Genomic DNA, 23281 nt, shown 5'->3' on the forward strand with positions numbered 1-23281 from the left:
CAGTTCTGCTGGCAACTTTGTACCTAAGTTGCCATGCTGGGCAAGTTTTATTTTTAAACCATTTTTTCTTCAACCATCTTCTCATTTCCTTTACATTTAGTGAGAACGTAGACTTGGAGCTTCCCAGCGCAGAGGGTGACAATCTCCCAGCCCCGGCTTTAGAAGTACCAGAGGATGCCAAAGTGATCTTTAAAGAAAAAACCGTCACTTCTCTCGGTGACTCATCGGAAGGGACGTCTGTCTTCAAAAAGCGGAAATTTGAAAATGGAAAAGCTCGAAACATTCGACAGAGACTAAATGATCACTAACATCTTAGCTGCACTCTCTTTCAGGAGAAGAAGCAAAAGGTTGTAGGGGGAATGAACTATTTTAAACCATTTCTTTACAAGATACAATTGTAAAGACATTCTTAGAGCTCATTGTTTTTCAAAACTGTCTTGGGTGTAAAATGTACAAAACATTTTTTTCCAGGTGATGTTATTTCTGTTTTCTGGAATTTTTTTTTCAATTTGTGAGGTCATGTAAATATAATATTTTTAAATACCTCGTCAAGTGAGTTCATTATCTCTTATAAATCAGTATATTGTAGTGAATCCTTTTCCAAGAAAAATAAACACAGTAATTACTTATGATATATTTCTTTATACGTTTCAGTGAATGCTGGGTTGGGGGGACAGTAAAAGTAAAATCCCATGGCAGCTTCATTCTAAAACTGTAGTGTTAGTTACACAGTTGAGCCTCATTATTTGCAGATTCCAAATTCACCCACTGACAGTCGTTTGCGGACACGCACAGAGCGGTGAAAAAAAATCGAGTCACCCAACCTCACATTCCCAGCTGAGGTTGAGCAAAGTGACAAAGCCTTCCTGTTTCAGCTCTCAATCAACAAATGTCCTGTATTTCTCTTAGGGGCAATGGCTCAGTATTTGCTAATTCAGTGTTTGCGGCAACTGTATAGAACATCATTTCTCTGCAGTACCCTCTTTAAACATAAAAATTACACTTTCCTATGGAATATAGTGATAATATCAGTTTTATGAAGCCAGTTCCTAGGAATTACGCACTTTCACTTTGAATGTAGTCTACGGTTCAAAATACTTAACATTCCAAACCAGCAATTCCTGTGGTATTCTCAAGCATTAAATATACCTTATGGGAATGGCTAAAATATATGATAGACAAACTGAATGTATGGGATGGACCAGCAAATCTGATGAATTAAGCATCCTCCATATGCTTTCAGATCGTAGGCTGACATCCTTAAAAGTAAGCTAAAACAATCCCATTACCAGTTGAAGTTGCTCCGTTCAGACAGACCAGGATATTAGCTCAACACAGCAAGTAGAATTAGGGGTTTGCGCATTTCACAATTTGTTGGTCAGTGTAATTCAGAATTTGGCAAATTTATTTAATGAAAGCTATGTTAATCAATGTCTTTTTTAGCACGACAGCAGAGTTCAATATCTACCTTGAAGCTTGAGAAGATCCAAGTTATTTTAGACCTTCTACATATTCCAGGTGTATGTTTTGTATGTTACTTAGAATGCCTCAGACTACAGCCCATTCATACACATTGGCTGGTACAATAATAGGATTTCTGTGGCTACATACCCATCTCCTCTCTTCTAATCTCTATTGTACAGTCCTTGGTTAGAGTTCCTGGTGGAAATTTATCTCCGGGTATTTCTGGAAGTGGCTGTTTACTCAGGTTTGGATCTGGTTTTGGGATGGAAACAGCCAATCTCACTTGGTTGATGAGCTACCCTTCAGACCTCTTTTCAGGTTTAGACAACTTTGATCATGAGATCCTTCTGGACCATCTATGAGACCACGTGATGTTGTTTTTTGTCAGGCTGGACATGAGATACCAGAAGATGGCTGAGAAGTGCTGTGCAACTTGCATGGGTCCCAATTTGCTCTCCATGCAAATAATATCCATATGAACTTGACGGGAGGAAATCATAAACTGACTAGATAGATACTGTACTTGTACCTACCCTGGAGCAAAGGGATAACAGTGGGAAAAAGCCAAGGAGCTTGCTAAGGGGACAAGAGGAAAAGGGGACCAGCATGCACAGCCTTGCCCTGCTTGCCTTATAAAACACTCTAGTATCTCTCCAGATTTTCTGAAACCTAAACCAGCATTCCAAGTCCTGCTTCTCTTAAAGTGTGGACAATCCAAAATGTTTGTCCAGAATGCATTGGTTTGTTCCAGGTTCAAAACAAAACAGTATCTATTCCATGAATCTCATTGGTGGAAAAACTGACCTAGAACTGGGAGTATAGTGTAGCTGGACTACTACACCCAGTGGATTGTCCAGGAGTGCAATTTTGCATCCTCAGGATGTTTACTGATAGACTCCTTTCTTCGAATGGTCTACGCTCGCCATATTGGCATTAAGAAATTGGCATTACTTCACATGGTAATATAGTAATTGCCAAATTGTATTGTCTTTGTTGCTGACTGGCTGGCTTTTACCAAGTCCTCAGTCAAGATGGTCCTTGGTCTTCTCCTGTGATCTAAAGTGAATTTGGATTTGCATGGGTAGGCTTTCCCGCCCCACAAAATCATGTGCCTTCCAGTTGGATGTTCTTGTAGATATGAAAGCTGATTTCCATTGATTTTAGGTGTTGACTGAAGCATAAATATGAAACAATTTAGATCGCTACCACCGCACAAATGAAGCAGCATTCCTACTTTGATTTCTTTAATTTTCAGTTTAGTTTGTATTAGCTTTTATTACTCTAATTAAAATCTTTAATAAAAAATTATATTCCCAGCAAATCTCTTTCTCTGCTTTGGTTTTCCATTCCTAACTTTCACCCTTTCAGGGATATTTGAAAATATGAGTGCTGATGTCCTTTTAGAATATTGGTAACAAAAGTAGAAAAAGTTTAGACCTGCAATATACTTGGCTTTTAAATCAAAAACATTTAGGGATTATGACCTGAAAGCAGTAGGGCATCATCTGTAATTTAACACTGTCACTAATGTTGCCACAAATAAGAAGATCCCAAGTTACCTTGTTTATATAGTTTTTGTATAAAATACACAGTTCAAATGGCTGACCTTCATTTCAAGAATGTATTGGCCATTCTTGAAATGTATGTTCTCCTTGACTGGAACAAAATGTAGTATTATACAACAGTTACTAAGAAATAAAGTTTTCAGATGTACTCAGTCATGGGTAACAAATAGCTTAAAGCATGTTAAAAATTAACGTTAGTTTTGTTGTAGTTAGTGTCTAGCAACACTTGGATATATTCAGGTAATTGTCTTAACATAAATCAGTTTTCTCTAGATGCTTCTCAAAGCTCTGACTTTTGCGCAGGCACCTGAGAAATATCTGAAATTGAAGAAGAAAAGCAAGTATTGAATTAAAAAATCAGTAAGATAAGTAAGAAAGGAATTTTGTTGAATGTTGCATGAAGATAGTAGTTCTATTATTTACCATTTTAATGATCTGGTGGGGCTCATGTTTAAGACTGTCTTTAGAAATATTTGCAGAGTTGGGTCCTCCGAATCCCAAAAGGTAACTTTTAATGGAAGGTAATTGCTTCCCCAGAGCTAGGCAGGGTTCAGCCCTGCGTGCTCCTACCAGAAGACCCATTATGTTGAATTCAATGGACTGCTTTTAAACATGTTTAAGAGTGGGAGTACTTTCAATAAAATCATAAGCTATGATTCATTCCCTTATACTGTTTTTCACTGGGAAACAATGAATAAACACTCAACCAGTATTTAAAGAACTGTCCTTTTTATAAAAGTATTATTAAAATGGTAGGGACCAAATTATTCAGCTCTGGCACCAAACGTGATTAGTAGGACATTACTGATAAAAAAAATCTTGGTGTGTTTCTCATTGCAGACAGGGGAGAGCTGTGTTAATCTATGGTATCCAAAAATCAGGAAACTTTAGCACCTTTTTAGCCTAGCCAATTTTATTAAAAGGCAGACACTCTCATGCCTTTTAATAAAATAGGTTAGTCTGAAAAAGTGCTACCAGATGCCTTGTGATTACTGATAAAAATTATGACATATTTCAGAATTACAACACATGCCACAAATTTTAATAGGAAAAAAAAATCCTTTATTTCCATCCTGTCAGCTTTCCTCCTGAAACAAAACACCCTGTGGATCCTAAACCAGAATGCCAAATAAAGCCCAAGAGGTAAGCAAAATATTCTTATTTTGTCAGAATCCTTTGGAATCAAACAGATCTAATTATCTTAAGCATGAGACCAACATTTTGCATTCCCTGCTTGAGTTTTGAATGGAATATGTGTCTGGCAAATACTAGTGTGATGCCATCAAAATAATAGAATCTTGCATCTGTGTAAATCTTCCAGGTCTTTCACTCAGATTTTCACTAATCCTTTCAGCAGCCTTATAAGGTACAGGAGCATTAACAGTAAAACATACACACACATTTTAAAGTATTTTTATTATATTGTTATAAAACTTACATAATGCATTATATTGTTTCAATACAGTGGTATTTATACAGTCTTGATTGAAGATTGACACCCTAATGTTTAGATAACTTAGACCATTAAGGATACAAAAAAAGGAAGTAAGAAAGAAGAGATATCAATATTAATTATGATTTCAGTGTCCATATTAATGAGCATAAGATTTGCTTTGCTGCAATCTGCAGCAGTTTTTTTAATGCTTTATTCAAATTCTGGATGAAAAAAAATTAAAAAGGTACAGTGAATAGAAAGCAATTCATCTAAATCAGTGTTTTTCAAACTTGGCAACATGCTGGATGGAGAATTCTGGGAGTTGAAGTCCACACATCTTGAAGTTGTCAAGTTTGAAAAACATTGATCTAAATGTAAAAAGTAGGGAATGGTTTTGATTCTTCATATCACTGCTGTTATGGTAGGCTTGTCTGTAAAAGTTACATATTTGCTGTAATGAGGGGTGACATAAGAGAAAAAGTCAAGGGGGAGCACGATTTCCAGATGAATTCTCTCTTTGCCTCCATCCTTTACTTGGTCAGGATGAAATCCCACCTTAGGAAAAGCCTTAATAGGAATACATTATGTCATTCCAGCCTCTAACAGAGTGGGGTCTTGGGGAATAAAGGAAGTGCAACTCTGATTTTGACACCCTTTGGACTCCATCAAGTACCAGACCATGTTCTACCAATGTATATAATTTACTAGGATGCTGTCATCAATCTCCAATCCATCAGAGATCTTGGCAAGCAACTGGGTTTTGAATGGCCAATGGTGGCCTATGAACTGGGATTCAGTCGGGCTGAAATAAGCCAGATCCATGCCCTCGCCCCAGAGAAGAAGAGTCAAGCCCAGAAAATGCTGGAACACTGGTAAGGAAATCCTGATGAAGTATATAAACATGTCCAGTGTAAAGAGTTTTTGGCATTGTGAAAGCAAACAAATTTATTATGGCATAAGCTTTGGGGATATACATTTCGCATCTTCAAACTCATCTACAATTATGGATAGTCCTCGACTTACGACTGTTTGTCTAACGACGTTTCGAAGTTACGACAGCCTTGGAATGGGTGCTTTACAGCCTGTAAAGCACTTCCAAGCATCACAAAACATTGTACCACCACCCACGTGGTCACATGATCACATTTCAGGCACTTGGCAACCGGCTCGCATTTATGACTGGTTGCAGCATCCCACGGACATGTGAACATGTTCTGCACCTTTTTTGCCATTTTCCAGAAAAAAACGCCCATTGGGGAAGCTGGATTCGCTTAATGACTGCCATAAAATTGTCATAAAATCAGGTCTGGTCACATGGTGACTCAACTTACAACTGCAATGACTCACAATGGAAATTCTAGTCCCAATTGTGGTCGTAAGTCGAGGACTACCTGTATCCTGACCCAAGGGAGGTTGGTGGACAGATGAATGGATGGGTGGTGGAAACAGGTTATGAAATATAGATGGTGTGAACAGTGATAAGGATACCTACATTCCTGACAGCAGCCATTCACCAACAGTTGTGATTATAAAACCAGAATATGCAACATTAACCTTAAGGGCACCATACAATACTTCTTGTAGCCACAGCAAATTCAAGGCTACTTTCTGAAAGTGGTTACATCTCAGGCATCATCATCATCATCATCATTATTATTATCTATCCCGCCTTTATTATTTTTATAAATAACTCAAGGTGGCAAGCATACCTAATGCTCCTTCCTCCTCCTATTTTCCCCACAACAACAGCTCTGTGAGGTGAGTTGGCTGAGAGAGAGGGACTGACCCAAGGTCACCCAGCTGGCTTTCATGTCTGAGGCAGGACTAGAACTCACCATCTCCCGGTTTCTAGCCTGGTGCTTTCACCACTAGACCAAACTGGCCCCCTAACCCTAAGAAAATAATTCTTTTCTTAACTTAGAATAAATTTAAATTATCCCATGGCTCCTTCCTCAAGATAACTGGCAAAAAATATATAGAATGGACTCAAAATAATGACCACCTGCTACACTCCCAAACTGGGTGTGCAAGGAACATTCTTCCATGTTCAAAACCATTCATCACTCCATTCCTCTGCATAAAAAATGTAAAATCTCTTCTGGTGCTAATTTCTTTGGTCAGGTCAAGCTTTCCACGTCTGGAATGTTTCAGTAGGCTATTTTCTATTCCTGAGACAAACTGATAAAACCAGAGGACTAAAAAGATGTTGTTTTTTAAATGCTATAACTTTTCAATATTGATTTACTATCAGAGAAATCACAAAGATCCGTCTGAAGACCCAAAGCATAAACATGAACTCAGAAATGCAGAACTAAGAGAAGATGACCTGAACAGCAAAAGGATCAAAGACTTGTTGAGAAAAACAAGTCTTCAGACTGAATACAAAGACAGTTGAAGGATGGGACATTGGTATGCATAAGGGTCCCTCATCTCCTGCCACATTGCTGAAGCCAATGGCACATGCAAGAAGGCTACAGTGATTTTTAAGGAAAAGTCAGATTCCAAGAATGGGATGCTTTCCAAGAATGAACTCGCAAAGCACATTACTAATTGGGATGTAACTGACGCAAGGTGATAACCATCAGATGTGGCCATACCAGGGACAGGCAGAGGTGATACACAACTACAAAGAGGCAAGACTGATGCATCGCTATGTTAAACTAGTCAACAGTGTTTGAAGATTAAATTAAGTCTCCAAGGCAGAGTCCAGAAACCTTTGGAGCCTGGAGATGATGCTTAAACTTGGGGGAGATAAAAGCTTCACTTGGGAAAGCAGGAGCACTGGGTAAATAAGGCCAGGAGTTTCTGATTCCCCCCCCCCCCCGTTTTGGAAGAGTGACAGTACTTTTGAAACTGTATTAATTATATCTAATATTTTCACTATTCAGTGAAACATCTCTTTCCTGGGCTTCAATGCAACGGAATGTGCATGCAGCAGGACCAAATTTCTGCTGTGCTTTGCATTATTTGAGTAACATTATGCAAATGACATGACATTTGCATAAGGTGATCATGCAGATGAGATGATTTGCCACAAATGATGTCATCTAATTTTTGTGATTACCCCACCATACAAATGATGTAAATACCCATGATGCTCTGCTTTCCTATTCAACTGACTTTCTACAACAATGGAAATTTCCTCCAATTAAGCCACTAGGTTTCACAGTTGCATGTATAGAGCCAGTCTGGTCTAGTGGCTAAGGTGCTGGGCTAGAAACCAGGAGCCTGTGAGTTCTAGTCCCGCCTTAGGCCTGAAAGCTGGCTGGGTGACCTTGGGCCAGTCCCTCTCTCTCAGCCCAAGAGCCAATCAGGTGTGGTAGGAGAGTTCTAGTCCCGCCTTAGGCATGAAAGCTGGCTGGGTGACCTTGGGCCAGTCCCCCTCTCTCAGCCCAACTCACCTCACAGGGTTGTTGTTGTGGGGAAAATAGGAGGAGGAGGGAGTACTAGGTATGCTTGCCTCCTTGAGTTATTTATAAAAATAATAAAGATGGGTTGGAAATAAAGATAAATAAATAGTTTATTCGTTCAGTTGCTTCTGACTCTTCGTGACTTCATGGACCAGCCCATGCCAAATAAATATATCTAAATTCAGTGTTTTAAATACTGTATACACCCTACATTTATACTAATGTTAAAGACATATACTAGTTTTAATGTACATATCTTTTGATGTGGGAAATGCGACCTGTCAAAAAGTCAGTTAATTGAAATATTGATAGGGAGATGTTGAAGGCAGTTTGAAGTCGCCAAAGCTGGGCCTTGCAAGCTATGTGCATTTTTTTAAAGCTCTGTTGAACTGATTGTGTGTCCTTCTACAACTACTGTGAATCTCTCTCTGTTGGCCATTCACATCCAGGTATGAAAGATCGTGGGACAAACTAAACAAGACAAAGCTTCTTCAGGAGGCATTGGAAAGGTCAGGAAGAAAAGATTTGGCTGATAAGCTTCGCTGCCTTCACTGGGGCCATCAGAAATTAAGTAATAAGGTGGAACTTCCTTCTGCTTTTCCTTTTCTCATTACTGTGTATAAGACTATTAACAACAAAGAAGGGCTTAAGAAAATTAACCAGCTTACTCACAGGTAAACTAGGAGCTCCAAATCCACAAATCGAGAGCAAAGCTGAACTCAGCAGTACTCTTGAAGTTAAGAGTAGAATGTATGCTGACATCGATAAGATTGCAATTGGAGAGAAATCAATTTTCTACAGTACATCGTAGTCTGGACCCTTCTATACTATCAACTACTGTTTGATTTTTAAACTTTTAAATGTTGAATCCAGGATATTGGAAATGATTTCTTTTTTTAATAAAAAAGCAGCAAAGTAATTTAAAACAAAATCCTATTAATTAAAGGTTATTGTTGAGAAATGCTGTAACCTTTTTAATCGATTTCATACAATTGTCCTTTTGTGGTTTTTAATCTTAAAATAATAAAACACACTGAAATTAAGAGAGTTTGAAAACTAGAATGCGCATGCTCATGTGTGATTACTCTGCATTTTGGCTTTGTCTACCCTCCACATCCTTGAGACATTTTGAGCTGCAATCCACCACAGTAACAGCTGGAGCCCAGGTAAATTTAGAACCATCTCTACCTAGAAACAACTTGAACCATCCAGTTTTCAGAATCAAATTAGCATTTTTTTTTTAGTTTGGTCTAGTGGTTAAGGTGCTGGGCTCGAAACCAGGAGTCTGTGAGTTCTAGTTCTGCCTCAGGCATGAAAGCCAGCTGGGTGACCTTGGGCCAGTCCCTCTCTCTCAGCCCAAGAGCCAATCAGGCGTGGTATGAGAGTTCTAGTCCTGCCTTGGGCATGAAAGCCGGCTGGGCGACCTTGGACCAGTCCCCCTCTCTCAGCCCAAGAGCCAATCAGGCGTGGTATGAGAGTTCTAGTCCTGCCTTGGGCATGAAAGCCAGCTGGGTGACCTTGGGCCAGTCGCTCTCTCAGCCCAACTCACCTCACAGGGTTGTTGTTGTGGGGAAAATAGGAGGAGGAGGGAGTACTAGGTATGTTCGCTGCCTTGAGTTATTTATAAAAATAATGAAGGCGGGATAAAAACTAACTAACTAAATCTGTTCCCCTTATCACATTCATGCGGTGGATATCTGCACCCTTTGTGTGATCTTTGATTAACCTATTGTAAGTATTGTCTCAATATGTTTGCTGGAATTTTTCTTACAGCCAATGTGAACACCCCCGTGTTTTCCTTTGTTTTGTCCATGTACTATACAGAACATATTCTGGAATTCTGGCTTCAAATACTACTTTTTTTTCTCTAGGGGATATGTCCCTATAAGAGTTACATTCATCAGCTGTCCCCCTCCTCCCACTTCGATAAACCAATCCCCAAGCCAGAACTGGACACTAAAGGAACTGCTTCTCCGTAAAGTTCTACCTAAGTTATGTACTCTTTTTGTATATAGTGGGAAAAAATTTAGACTATTTCTTTGGAAAATGCTCATGGAACCACAGATCGTGTTAACCAAATATGAAATTAAACAAAGGTACTAGTACTTCTTATGGGGACGCGGTGGCGCTGCGGGTTAAACCGCTGAGCTGTTGATCGGAAGGTCGGCGGTTCGAAACCGTGCGGTGGGGTGAGCTCCCGTTGCTAGTCCCAGCTCCTGCTCACCTAGCAGTTCGAAAACATGCAAATGTGAGTAGATCAATAGGTACCGCTTTGGCGGGAAGGTAACGGCGTTCCGAGTCGTCATGCCAGCCACATGACCACAGAGGAAGTGTCTACAGACAAACGCCAGCTCTTCGGCTTTGAAACGGAGATGAGCACCGCCCCCTAGAGTCGGACACGACTGGACTTTACGTCAAGGGAAACCTTTACCTTTACCTTTACCTTACTAGTACTTCTTAGATAGATCTCTTTATTTTTACAAATACAATAAAAGAGTTTTATAAAATACATTCATCAATTCAAGAGCCTGCTTGTAGAGATTTTACATTGTTTCCCAAATGCTCAGTCAGAAGTTTCATCTGTGAAGCCTCCAACAGCCTGCTGATTAGATTATCCAGATGTTCCTTACCATTTAAAAATTCCTACCAAACAAAGCAAAAACATTTGAAGAAGTTACTGTGGATGAGGGGATCAAAGTAAACTTTGTTTATCTTTATCAGTACAGATCTGGCCAGCACAATACTCCAAGTCTACTTGTCCAGAGGGCTTTGAAATGATTCAGAAGTACTTCAGAACTTATGGTGTACATCTATTATGCAGTACACCTTTCTTTTTTAACTTCTGGTTAGAAAAATTGAGATGTTACAGTGACCTTCCCCCCTATGTAAGGTTACAAGTCCTCCTCCCCTTTCCACAACTTGGTGGATTGGGGGGAATGTTCCACATCTACATTCCTGTGGCATTAACTGACCACTAGAAGGCAGCCAGCAGCTGCAAAACCAGTCACTGGCTGCCTCCTGGAGGTCAATTATTAGCATAACACTTCAGATCTCATGCAAGCCAAAAGACAGTACCTCTCTGTTCTTCACAGAGCAGCCTTCTCTTTTCAGGCTTCTGCACTTAGAGTCATTGACTCTTTAAAGCAACTGCATTGAATTGACTTTTTAAAGCAGCTGCATCATATTTTCAAGTCCACTGGAAGCTTGAAAAAGATGGGCTGCTTTAAGGAATAGCAGAGGTGCTGTGTTCACACAAAATACAAAGCCCATTTTCTGAAACAACCCTAGTTTACAATATTAATACATTATTTTGATGGCATGATAAAGGGGCACGGTTATAGCTTAATGGCAAAGCAGTAGCTTTACAACAGTCTCTGGAAGCCACAGTTTTAAAAGCGGTGACTTCATAGCTTTGATTTAAAGAGAAAAGTTTGAGTTTCTTCTCTGTTGATCAAAAAAGGAATCCTGGACAGAAAAAGAACCAGAAAAGGAATACTGGACGAGCAAGTCTTTCTGGTAAGAGAGCCCCATATTGTCATTGTCTTAGAACAGCAGCTATGAACCCATCTCTCCACATCTGGTTTTGCGGCCCTGAGAGCCCGCTATAGTTTTCCCATTGAATATCAGTGGCACAATGCAAATGTTCAGCAGTGCCATTGTTGAAGGCCATCTTTAAAAGCAACCCCCCTAAAAAAAACCTGAAAAAGTGGGGATATATTCAAAGTTGGCCCTTCGGCACATCATCACTGAACCTTCTATGGTCCTTGGAGGACCCACAGCTACCACCGGTAGCCAAAAATCTGCCCACCTGTCTTAAGAATAGATACCTTGATATCACGGACTTCATAGGAAATCCTGTGGTCAGTCACTCTATCTTGGTTGAAGTTATATGTGCGAATTCTCTCCGATTGGGATCTTGTTCCTACCTGTGACAGAAGATATTGTTACATTTCACTGTTTTAAAAACAAAGTATAGGGTAAAAGAGGGAGAAACTCCACTGTGCAACACACATGCATACATCTACACTGAGAATGTTTTTACTGTAGGCAAAGTGTTATGCAGATCTATGCCAACACACAATTAACAGAAGACTTACAATGATTTTTTTTTACAGTGTATTATAAAGTGCTCTTTGAAAATTTTAATTTCTTGTAATAACCTTACATTTTAGCACAGGAGACAGGTTTTAGCTGGGGTTGCAAGGAGCCCAAATGAGAAATGGTTTTTCATCTGTCTTATTGTATCTTTCTTTAGTTCTTTCTCTCTATTAAATAGATGACTATTTAATTAAAAGGCCAAAAATGAAATTCAATTTCTGCCGAATGAAAATTTAGTTATCCATTTGCCCACTGTCCCATTAAGAGTCTGGTCACTTCTGGAGGTCTCTGGGGTGCATACTAAACATTTGGGAGGCTGTTGGCTCTTCAAGGTCGGCCAAGTCAGGAGATAGTCTCCACAAGTAATACTAGTAATTCTGTCACTATCGCCTATTTATTGAAATAGGCGATAGTAACAGAATCTTGAAAGCCTAATGCATTTTCCTTCCTTTCCTCTTATATGCCAGGGAGTTAAGCTGGAATCAGTTTAAGTATCTTTCTAATGTTTTCTTCCTGTACTGGCTTTAAATTGTGTTTTTTGTAGTGACTGTAGCCCAGTTTCTTCAAGATCATTCCTGCAGTTCCTTAGGGAGGCTGTATTGTGCATCTCTTGGAGGAAATAGGAACATCAGCCACTATTCCATGTGAAGGAAAGTTCTTCCTGGTTAGAGCACATGGGAAAACCCTACCAGCTTCCCTGTGATGATGAGCCAGATCAACCAGTTAGATCCTGACTGTCAACTCTGGCAAGCTAGGATTGCTCAGTTCCCACGCAAGAGCTTAGCCAATCTTTTTTGGTGCTGCCCTTAAAACAGCAATGCCAGGGGCTGTAACAGTAGGTGGGAATGGCCTTGGGAGACAGGAGGAAGAGCCGCAGCCTAGACAAAGGTCTGAGAAAGCGTCTCAGAAGAGACCCTACTTGGGCTGTAAAAGTGATGCGGGAGAGATGTACTTTCAGACTCACAAGATCCCGTTAATGTAACCTTACCATAAAGATAGACCTGGTACTCCTGGGTGTGCTTCTTGCCTGGAATACCTCAAAGGGCTGACACCTGCCCTCTGGAAAAGCCTCCTCCCTGTGATTTGGAGGGTCAGAATCCCTTGGTCTCCCCAGGTGTTAAGGCCAGGATGCTAATACATGTCAGCACTGGTACATTCAAGCATTCATTCAATGACAGTCAGGAAACCAGGCTCTTTCTACTGCTTCAGCGATGCGAAATGACCAGCACAAGAAGAAAGCTGCAAATGCCCAATTCCCACTCAAACTAACTTTTAAAACTACATTCTAAATTGCCCTCTACTCCTCTTCCCACTAAAGCATGCCACCCCCCTTCCCATGCCAGATGGCCCTTCTGATGTTCCCTGCTTGCATGGCCTTGGGGTGGCTGATGCAATAAGCCCTTAGCCATAACAATTCAGTTCACACTCCGATCTGGCACCCCCTCCCATCTGGCAACACGAAGTCTGTTCACACCAGTGAGAGAAAGATGGAAGATGCTCCGATCAGAGGGTTTGGTGAACCTTTGATTGGAGAACCTGACAATACATGTGTGTCTTTTTATGAATTGGTTATACGCTTCCTCTGCTTTTTCCCTTTGTTTTAGACCATGCTAATGTTGTTCTCTACGTTTTTGTAAATTGGTTGTTAGCTGCCCAGCATTATGTATTTAAGATGGCGGCCATATAATTTTCATGTGTTCTTTGAGGTGTGATTCTCATGTGCTTTTATCTCCTACAGAGGCAAGAGAGCCCTTATCCCTAACTCTGATTCAGAGGCAATAGAAATATGACCCCACCTGCAGCTTTCTCGTACTTTGTTGTTCACTGATTTCCTTCATAACACTCTGAAAATAGAGCTTCTCTCTCAGTGTCTGCAACGCTGTTTCCTTATTCACTAGCTGAGATCGATCCTGCTGGCATTCGACAATGATCCCTTCAAAAGACAGGGAAGTATCCATCAGCCTTCTGCAAAGTTACTTTTGCAAACCGGTGAGACTCACAAGAGCTTCTCAGCCGCTTTAATCAAAACCCAAAGATCCGGTTTCACAGAACAATGTATATATTATCAGGGGGAAGTTTAGGCTGCCATCTATGCATCTTTTACTTTAGTCTTAAAAATCCATTTTTCTCACATAGAACCCATTTTTTATATGAAGAAGCACCACAACAAATGTAGTTCTTAAGATATTTGGTGAAAAAGCGTAAGGTAAAATTTTATGTAAGTAACGGATAGTAAAGTAAGGGTGTATAGCAAACTTAGAGATGTAAAAGAAAAAAAAGTAGCCTATTAGAACATATTAAAGAGAGATTAAGGTAAAGGTAAAGGTTTCCCTTGACATTAAGTCCAGTCATGTCCGACTCTAGGGGGTGGTGCTCATCTCTGTTTCAAAGCCGAAGAGCCGGCGTTTGTCCGTAGACACTTCCTCCGTGGTCATGTGGCTGGCATGACTAGACGGAATGCCGTGACCTGCCTGCCGAAGCAGTACCTATTAATCTACTCACATTGGCATGTTTTCGAACTGCTAGGTTGGCAGGAGCTGGGACTGGCAACGGGAGCTCACCCCATCACGCGGATTCGAACCGCCAACCTTCCGATCGGCCAGCTCAGCAGTTTAACCCACAGTGCCACCGCATTTTAGGACATTAATATTCCATAATATTATGAATGAATATAATTTCTGTAACAAACTGTCCTTTCTTGGTCATTATAGCCAGATCCTATATAAAAAAGGGAGAATATAATTTGCACTGTACTTAAGGATGAGTCACATTATTTGATTCTTTTATGTCATTTCTGCCCTTGTGAGCAGACTTCCAGATGTATTTCCAACCCAAATTTTGAATAGGACTATTTATCTTTGTATAGGTTGTGGGGAAGGAAGTCATTGCTGGAGGGGGAAAAACAGCAGATAAATAAAATAAAGATGTTAAGCACCATTTCACCCTTACGGCACTTTTCTACAAACTGTATTGTTTTATAGATGAGAAACAGACCCTGAACTTTATGCCAAATGTGTAATTCTCTCTTCAAATGCACACACATTTTTTTTAAAACGTCAGATCCCCAAAGGAGTTCCAGTTTAAAAAAACAACCTTAATTTCTTAAAACACAAACACACAATGTGGAATATCTCAGAGGAGAGAAGAGCTGTAAGTTCTTGCTTTATGCTGTTCTCCTAAATGGTATGTTAACTGAAAAGCATTGGAATAAGCAAGACTTCAGTCAAAACAAATCTCATTCTGCTGGCAAGCAGTTTCTACTGGCTTCACAATACCGCTTACGAAAAGGTGCAAGAGTGCAGAAAAGTAAAAGGTTATGAGAAGTCCAGTATGGGGATGCCCAGATGAAAGGCCAGGTTTTGCACTGTCACAACACACATTTTTGGTGTCACCTGTTTGTGCTCAATGCCAATGCACTCCTGCCAGTGGCTAACAGGCTGGCCTTTAACAAGGGCAAAAGAACTTGGAAATTGCCCATCCCTGGTTCATATGTTACTGTATGATAAAACAAATTTTAAAAAAATCTATATGTAGTAAGTTCTTCAGCATACCGCAGTGTAAAATAAAAGTTTAAAAGCTAAACTGGTTAGGAAAAAACAACAACAACACCCTCCACAGCATAAAACAAACACATGGTGCTAAAATAAGGTGGGGGGGATTCCTTGCCAAGACCCAGTATTACATTAAGGTAAATGCACCTGAGCCCCAACGCAGCACCATCCTGTTTCTGACCAGGAGGTTTTGCAGCTGATTGGACTAATATTTATAAACATATACACATTTATATGAATAACGATAAAAAAAAGTGACACCATACCTGTAGGGATGTGTACAACTCTAACAGCGCTCTCTGTTTTATTAACATGCTGTCCTCCAGCTCCCTTGGCTCGAAATGTATCAATCCGTAAATCACTGGGGTCGATTTTTATCTGTACCTTGAGAAAGAGGAGTTTGATGTGTAATTTTACAGGTAAAACAAGCTTTAGGCATAGCATTTTCCCCGAGACAGACCCCAACTACAAGCAGTCTCCCTAAGAGGATCAGAAGAGCAACTCTGAAGTGTAATGACCACAATAAAATCCTATGTTTGCATGTTTTCAGATGTCTTTTAATTGGGATACGATCAGGGAGAGGTATCAGGATGATATTAGATTCCATGTACCCTTAGCTGAAGAACACAGGACCCGAAGGAATTGCCTGCTGGCAGACTTAAGGGGCGGGAGAACTGTTGTCATGCTATTGACCTGCATTCATTGCGATTGCTTTTTAATCATTTTATTCTGATTCTGTAACATTTTGAGGGGTGCTTTACTTTCTGTGTGTTGCATAGTGTTGGGAGAAGTCTGGCTGTACAAAAATTCAAGAGGGAAGGGGAGGGGAAGAAAGGAGAGAGAGGAGGGGAGGGGAAGGAGAGGTAGGAAGAAAGGAAGGGTAGAGAAAGGGAGGAAGGGAAGGGAAAGAGGAAGGAAGAACAACAGGAGGAAAGAAGCAAGGGAGGGTGTAATGATTGCCTATTCAAAATCGCTATCAGACTCACACAAGGCTTTCATGGATATCTGATTTAATAATGAACAGTATGCAGGATCACAAGCAAAGCTGAGAACAGCAAAAGTGCGGGATGTCGCCCAACAAAATCCCAAACGGCTTCCAGTCCCTCCCCACAAAGTCAGCACAATTCCATGCCCTGCAGGTGCCCCTAACGGTTCCTGCCGGTCTGCAGGAAACGTCCTTGACAAGGCGAGGTAACCCAAACGTGCATTCCTCATTCTTCACTCCTCGCAACGCAGCCGGGTACAAGGAACAGGAGCAGCCCCCTCCCGTACAGCAACTCGTGTCAGCCCCATGGCATGGGAACCCGTTACGATGTTTTCCAGGAACATTGGAACAGGGACCATGACTGAAGGAGGAAGGAAGAACATCAGGAGGGAGGGAGGGAGGGAAGGAACTGGTATAACTGGACTTCCTCCTTCTAAAACATGGGGAAAGTTTGCAGCACGTCGCAAGATGGCCACGGAAATAGTTTATTGGAAGCTAACTTGCCTGTGGCATTAAACAGAAGGAGAGACACACTGGAGTAAAAGCATTGAACTCATAGCTACCTCTTCTGGCAAAGGGAGCACAATGACTGTCATGGTGCCGGTGTGGATCCGCTGCATTCTCGAAGATAAGCCAGTCTGAGGGATCCGTTGCACCCTGTGAGTGCCGCCTTCAAACTTCAGATGCCTGTAGACGTGGCTTCCCAAGATGCGGGCCGCTGCGTGGTGGAGCCCACCTTGCAAATGAAAAGCAAAGGTGTTTCATTTTGGGCAAAGGGGGGGCAACCTTCGGAGCCATCTGCGTGGAGGCCGTAAGAGGTGTTTTTCCTACCGTAATCAGCTCGGCAATACTTTGTAATTTCAAAAGTCCAGCATTTGTATTCTGAATAATTCTGGTACATGTCAAAGACTTCTTTAGTAAATTGCTGGCAAATATCACCTGAAACATAAAAACCTCTGACATTTATCCTGAAAAAATAGCACGAGCAATATTTTTAATACAATTCTAACAAGCAGGACTACAACAATATAATAAAACAAAAACTGATCAACGTGGAATACAGTCCAATAAATCAGTTATGCAAACCCAAGAACTCAGTTTGGAATCATTTTTACATCTGAGATCTTTGCTGACCTCCAGTTGTCCTGCCAGATGTCACTTCTAATAGGACACTACTTCCATCATATTTTTCTCTTGGCGTTATCTTCTCACAAAGCTGAAAAAAGAAAAAGGAATTGGTAGACAATCATCTTGTATGTCCATTTAGAGAGCATTTGCAACTCCTGTTTCAGATCCTAGAATTCCCTAGATAATTACAAAGTTGGAAAGGGTAAATATTCATCAAAGCTATAATTCATATGAGACAAAACTGTTTTCCTTTTACCTGAATTTTGTACATATCAACACATTTTGTATTTATAACCTAACGCAGAAACAATGTTTTCTGTTGGGTATTCACATTTTTTTCATAAGCTTTGTCATATGAAGTTTATTTCGGTGAATGTCTTTACTTAATACATGAAGATACTGCCCAGGAATACACTTTGGCTCAATTACCTGAAGAGTCTCTCACACAATGAGGATCAGCTGATCTACATTTTGTATAGTGTGCCTTTGCTCACTATTGAGCAATGAGTTGCAACACTGAGATTTTAAAATACCCTACAACAGCCTTTCTCAACCTTTTGACCCTGGAGGAACCCTTGAAATATTTTTCAGGCCTCGGGGAACCCCTGCCCATTCAGGCTCAAATATAGGCCAGAAGTTACAAAATTATTATATTCGTTTCATGTGCAGGTCTGTAGATATGCATTAACAGTGTTTTTAAACTAAAAATAAAGAATGAAACTTACCTTTTTAATGTGAAGTTGCCTGAATTTGAAATATTTTTTTAAATAAATCGTGATCTCCCAGGGAACCCCTAGTGACCTCTTGTGGAACCCTAGGTGCCACGGAACCCTGACTGAGAAACCTTGGCCTACAATGACCTTGCCAAACCATTCTAATACCCTCAAAAGTAGGCACCTAGAAATGGATGCATCTCCTTCTTCTCACCCATCCAGGTTAGGGAAACTGTCAGTGCTTCTGATGGAGAGTTTAACTGCTTTAAAGGATGCAGTTGTGACCCTCTCCCTGAAGAAGCTTCCCTCAATTCAGGGAGGGCAACTTTTTGGCAACTTCTCCCTTGGTTTGAAAGACAGCATGTGTTTTCCTGTCCTTATGGAAGGGGTCAGGCACACAAAGACTGGTTACACACTACGTTACAGTCTATATGATACGAAGAAACTGGTTTAATCTAATCATCCACGTTTTCTCTCCACGTGGTGTGTTCTTTGGGAAGTGGATGAGTTCCCATCAGCAGTATCACATGCGCAAGACTCTTGACATCACAGACAACAGCTGGATGCATCTGGCTTCCTGCTCACCTCCAGATACAGTGCTCTAATCTTCCGGTTCAAGCCTTCCTTCTCCTCTACAGCAAGTTGTAGCAGTGGTCTTTCTTCTGATTTGGTTAGCTCTGTAATAAAATGGCAGAAGAAAGGATAACAGCCCTGATAGATTCTAAGCTGACTCATTTAATTTCATTTTCATTCTTTGTTCCAAAAACAATATTCACACACATTTCTTACAAATGCACACTGCTCCCTCTTGCAAAGCTAAGACTTAGACTGCAAATGTCCATCCAGGCCCATCCAATGCAACACAACATAAAGCACAGGGGCAACCTTGTGTTAAGCCTGGAAGCTATGCAGGGTCAGACTGGGTGAACCCTTGGATGGAAGACCATTCAAGACAGTAGGCTGGACTGAAAAGTTTAAAAAATACCCTAGAAGAAGGCAGTGCCACATCTCCGTGGTTGTACAGAAAACTACAAAGATGTAAAACTCAAAAAGAGGTTTCATCAGAAAAAAAATGGGGTGGAAAAAATCATCCACATGCTATGGTTTCTTAGCATGCTGCTGTTGTAACTTAGGCTACATGCTGCTGGGAGTTGGGTGACATATCAATTTATTAAATAATAACAACAACCAGAGGAAATTTTAAAAAGCATTTAGGTCAATGATTAACAAAACCAGGCTGGGAAAGTAATAGTGAGACAGTAACTGTGCACCACAAAATTATTCCTTATTGCAATCTGTTATCAAGCACCCTATAGCTTCCTTACGAGGGTGAGATTATCCAGACTGCCTTTTGTAATGGTGATTGAATGTAACAGCAACGAAGGAGACTTTATCATGTTTTGATTCGTATTATCACTTCCTCTGTAAGATGGTTTACACTGCAGCAAGATGCAGGTTCACACATAAGTCTCAGTGATGATCTTCAGTTTGGAACTTTACCCAGCGTTGAGGAAAAGCAAAACAGTGGAACAATCTCTAGAAATTCTTCAGAAAGGCTTTTCCTGAGAAACCTGTGCAAAACTAACCCTACGAGTAAACTGAAAATTGCTGTAGATTCCAACAGTGGAAGGGCTGAGCGTGAGAAAATAGTGCTTTTTTAATACACCCCAAGATTTGCTTATTTACCATATTTTTACACCATCACGCTCCATAAGGACTTAGGATGGTGGACAGATGCCTGCACATCTACCATTGTGGATGATCCTTAGTCTTACTCTTTACCATTTAGGGAGGAATACAGGAGCTTTAGAGAGCCAGTTTGGTGTAGTGGTTAAGGCACCAAGGTAGAAACTGGGAGACCATGAATTCTAGTCCCACCTTAGGCATGAAAGCCGGCTGGGTGGCCTTGGGCCAGTCACCTTCTCAGCCCTAGGAAGGAGGCAATGGCAAACCACTTCTGGAAAAAAAAACTTGTCAAGAAAACTGCAGGGACTTGTCCAGACAGTCACCAAGAATTGGACACAATTGAATGGATTAAATAAATAAAACAGGAGCTTTAGAAGTAAGTGAAAGTGAGAGAAATTTGAGGTGTCTAGGAAAACTGAATAGAGAGTAGTAATTTATACCAGGCATCTGAAACTAGGACATTGGTGATGGTTCCCTCAGATGTAATGGAAACAAGGAAAGGATGAGTGGCAGAAGAAGATGAGTGAAATGAGTGGCAGAAGAAGGGAGCTCTATATAAAATTGCATACCTGTACACATTCTTTCCAATTCCTGAATTTGTTTTTCAGCCTCTTGTATCTGTTGGAATATCTCCACAAATGGTGACAGTTCAGCATGCCGTTGGCTAAGATCCTTTCTCTTAAATTCATTCACTGAGCAGGAATTTAGCAACGAATCAATCTTTTCATATTCTTGGTTCAAAGTCTGTAAATATGTCTGCAACGTGTCATTGTCCCACAGTGTTCTGAAAGCTGTGGGGCTGTTATGGAAGGCCCTCACAGATGTGACCGTTTTCCACCTACGGCTGTGCTGAAGTGTATTCAGTTCCACCAAAAGAGCACTTTTTTTGGCAAGAAATGGAAGATGGCACCTCTGGTGATACCCGTAGCATTTGTTAAACAATACTCTAAAAAGAGAACTTGCTTGGTGAGGTTTCATCTCAGATTGAATCTTCTGGAATATAGAAATAAAACCACAGAATTTCTCATTTTTCTTTCAACAGTGTATTTAATGGTACTGGTATTATTCTCCACTACTGTTTAAAAACCTTTGTTAAAAATATTATACTTGTAATTCATTCTATAATGCTAGTCTCATTTTCTATCGCATGAATCATATGAGATAGCATGTTAATATTTGTAAGAATTCAAGATTTATAGATATTGATTGGTTGGCCAGATTTATGTGGCCTTATGTCAAAATTCCTTCCGTGGCAACGGGTACTAAGAGACAAGTTCATTTAAGAGTAAGTCAACTTTAATCCAATGTTTCTTAAACTTTTTTCTCTCAGGACTCCTTCCCACTTTTAAAAATTATGGAGGACTGAAAAAGAGCTTTTGTTTGTATGGGTTATATTTATTGGTATTTAACTTTAAGAATTAAAATGGATGCATTCGCTGCCTCTACCACTTCTCACGACTGTTTGATGGGATTTTAATATTGTATTATATTTCAACATAGACTGGCAAATTATTTTTATTTTGCCGACCCGTGACAGGGTCTTGGGGGACCCCCAGGGGTCCTAGGACCACAGTTGAAGAAACACTGCTTTAATCAAAACAATACAGAGTAAAGAAAGATAAATACTGTAATTTTCTATGTTTCTGGTAAATATTCTGTTTGGAGTTTATTGGTCAAGTTTCAGATTATACATAGAAAAGTCACAGAAAATAATCAGCTGAAAGTGCTGCTGTTTGCAAATATCCTTGATTATCATGCTTTTATATTAAGAAACTTATTGCTAACAAACCATTTGTAAACATAAACATGTGAAAATCTTTCCCAATGTAATAGGAACCACTGTCTTCATTCCTCCCCCTCCCCAGGAAATATCATTGAATACAGATCAGTGGCCATGATCTGTAGTTTGACTGATGTGTTACAACTGATTGCTTGCAAATGTTTGATGCGTTATAATTGCAATTTCAAAATGTGTTTCCTACAGGTGGTAGATCTGCACTGAAACATATTCTAGCTTCCTCCATCCTCTTAAGTAAGGCTTTCAGCTAGAAGCATTTGATTTAGAAGTGCCAAAGAAGCAAATCACACATATTATCAAATATATTAGTATGAATTAGTATGTAACAAGGTTATGTCAATACTGAGTCACCATGTTAAAGATTCATGGGTTGTTCAAGGCTAACCACCAAGTCTGTGGCTGAGATGTGGCTCTAAACCACAGCTATATTCTCATAAGCATTTAATGTAAAATACATTAAATGCAATAACATTTCAGAGAAGCAGACCAGACATGGAAGCTTACGAAGTGACTCTTGAAAATCCAACTTAACCCATATGATTGCCGTGGGGAAAAAATATGGAGAAAGAAGTCTAAAAATTAAATTCACATCCACAGCTGCAACTTATTCTCTAGTAATATGAGTAGGATTTCTTCCTTACTTATATACTTAACAAATGCTTTTCTGATTAATGGCATTCACAATGGTTTGTCATTTAATACAATCCCACAAAAAAGTGCAATCGTTCTGTTCAAGGCGGCTAAATCCAAAAGCAAGTGGACGCTAGCAAGGAAAATCTGTACTACAGGTAGTCCTTGCTTAACAACCACAATTGGGACTGGAATTTTGGTTGCTAAGTGAAGTGGTCATTAAGTCAACCTGACTTGATTTTACAACCTTTTCTGCGGTGGTCATTAAGTGAATGGTCGTTAAGTGAACCATGTGGTCGTTAAGTGAATCATGTGGTTCCCCATTGATTTTACTTGCCAGAAGCTGGCAAGGAAGGTCAAAAATGGTGATCACGTTACCATGGGACACTGCAATGGTCATAAATGCAAACCAGTTGCCAAGCATCCAGATCGTGATCATGTGACTGTAGGGATGCTGCGATGGTCCGAAATGTGAGGACTGGTTGCAAGTCTGTTTTTCAACACTGTTGTAAGTCCAAACCATCACTGAACGAATGGTTGGTAAGCAAGGATTACCTGTAGCTGAATGTCAGAAACACACAGTTTCAAGAGCCTTTGAAATGAGAAATAGTATAATTACAAATCGAAATTTTTATCCAGAAGTTATGTCCGATGGTTTTGTGGCATACCCTATGAACTAAACAAACAAAACATAGCAGTATAACTCAATCTTAAGCATGCTGATCAGGAAACGAATCCCACCTTCCTCCACAGGATTATTTTCAAATAGCGGCCAATTTTAAGGCTGTTTCTGAGAGGCCCCTTCTGAAACTCGCGTT

General features: G+C 40.2%; 2 protein-coding genes across 3 annotated transcripts in view; one reads left to right on the forward strand and one right to left on the reverse strand.

Annotated features, from left to right (window-relative positions):
* The window catches only part of WBP4 (WW domain binding protein 4), a 352512-nt gene extending 351883 nt beyond the window's left edge, over nt 1-629 (forward strand). For both annotated transcript variants that reach the window (XM_063304560.1, XM_063304559.1), the window contains exon 10: nt 101-629. In XM_063304560.1, coding sequence (XP_063160630.1) covers nt 101-308 — 208 coding nt within the window. In that variant the 3' untranslated portion in view covers nt 309-629. The remainder of the gene's footprint in view (nt 1-100) is intronic.
* Nucleotides 630-10328: 9699 nt separating this feature from the next.
* On the reverse strand, nt 10329-21368 carry MTRF1 (mitochondrial translation release factor 1). The gene is made up of 9 exons (XM_063304562.1): nt 20605-21368; nt 18935-19026; nt 17643-17724; nt 17340-17447; nt 17072-17244; nt 15790-15907; nt 13769-13905; nt 11702-11800; nt 10329-10517 (listed from the first exon to the last, which is right to left on the reverse strand). Exons 1-9 carry the CDS (start codon nt 21011-21013, stop codon nt 10395-10397), a joined length of 1341 nt encoding a protein of 446 aa, XP_063160632.1. The 5' UTR covers nt 21014-21368; the 3' UTR covers nt 10329-10394.
* Between the last annotated feature and the right edge of the window lie 1913 nt (nt 21369-23281).

Source organism: Candoia aspera, chromosome 5 (assembly GCF_035149785.1).
Source record: "Candoia aspera isolate rCanAsp1 chromosome 5, rCanAsp1.hap2, whole genome shotgun sequence".
NCBI classification, from domain to species: domain Eukaryota; kingdom Metazoa; phylum Chordata; class Lepidosauria; order Squamata; family Boidae; genus Candoia; species Candoia aspera.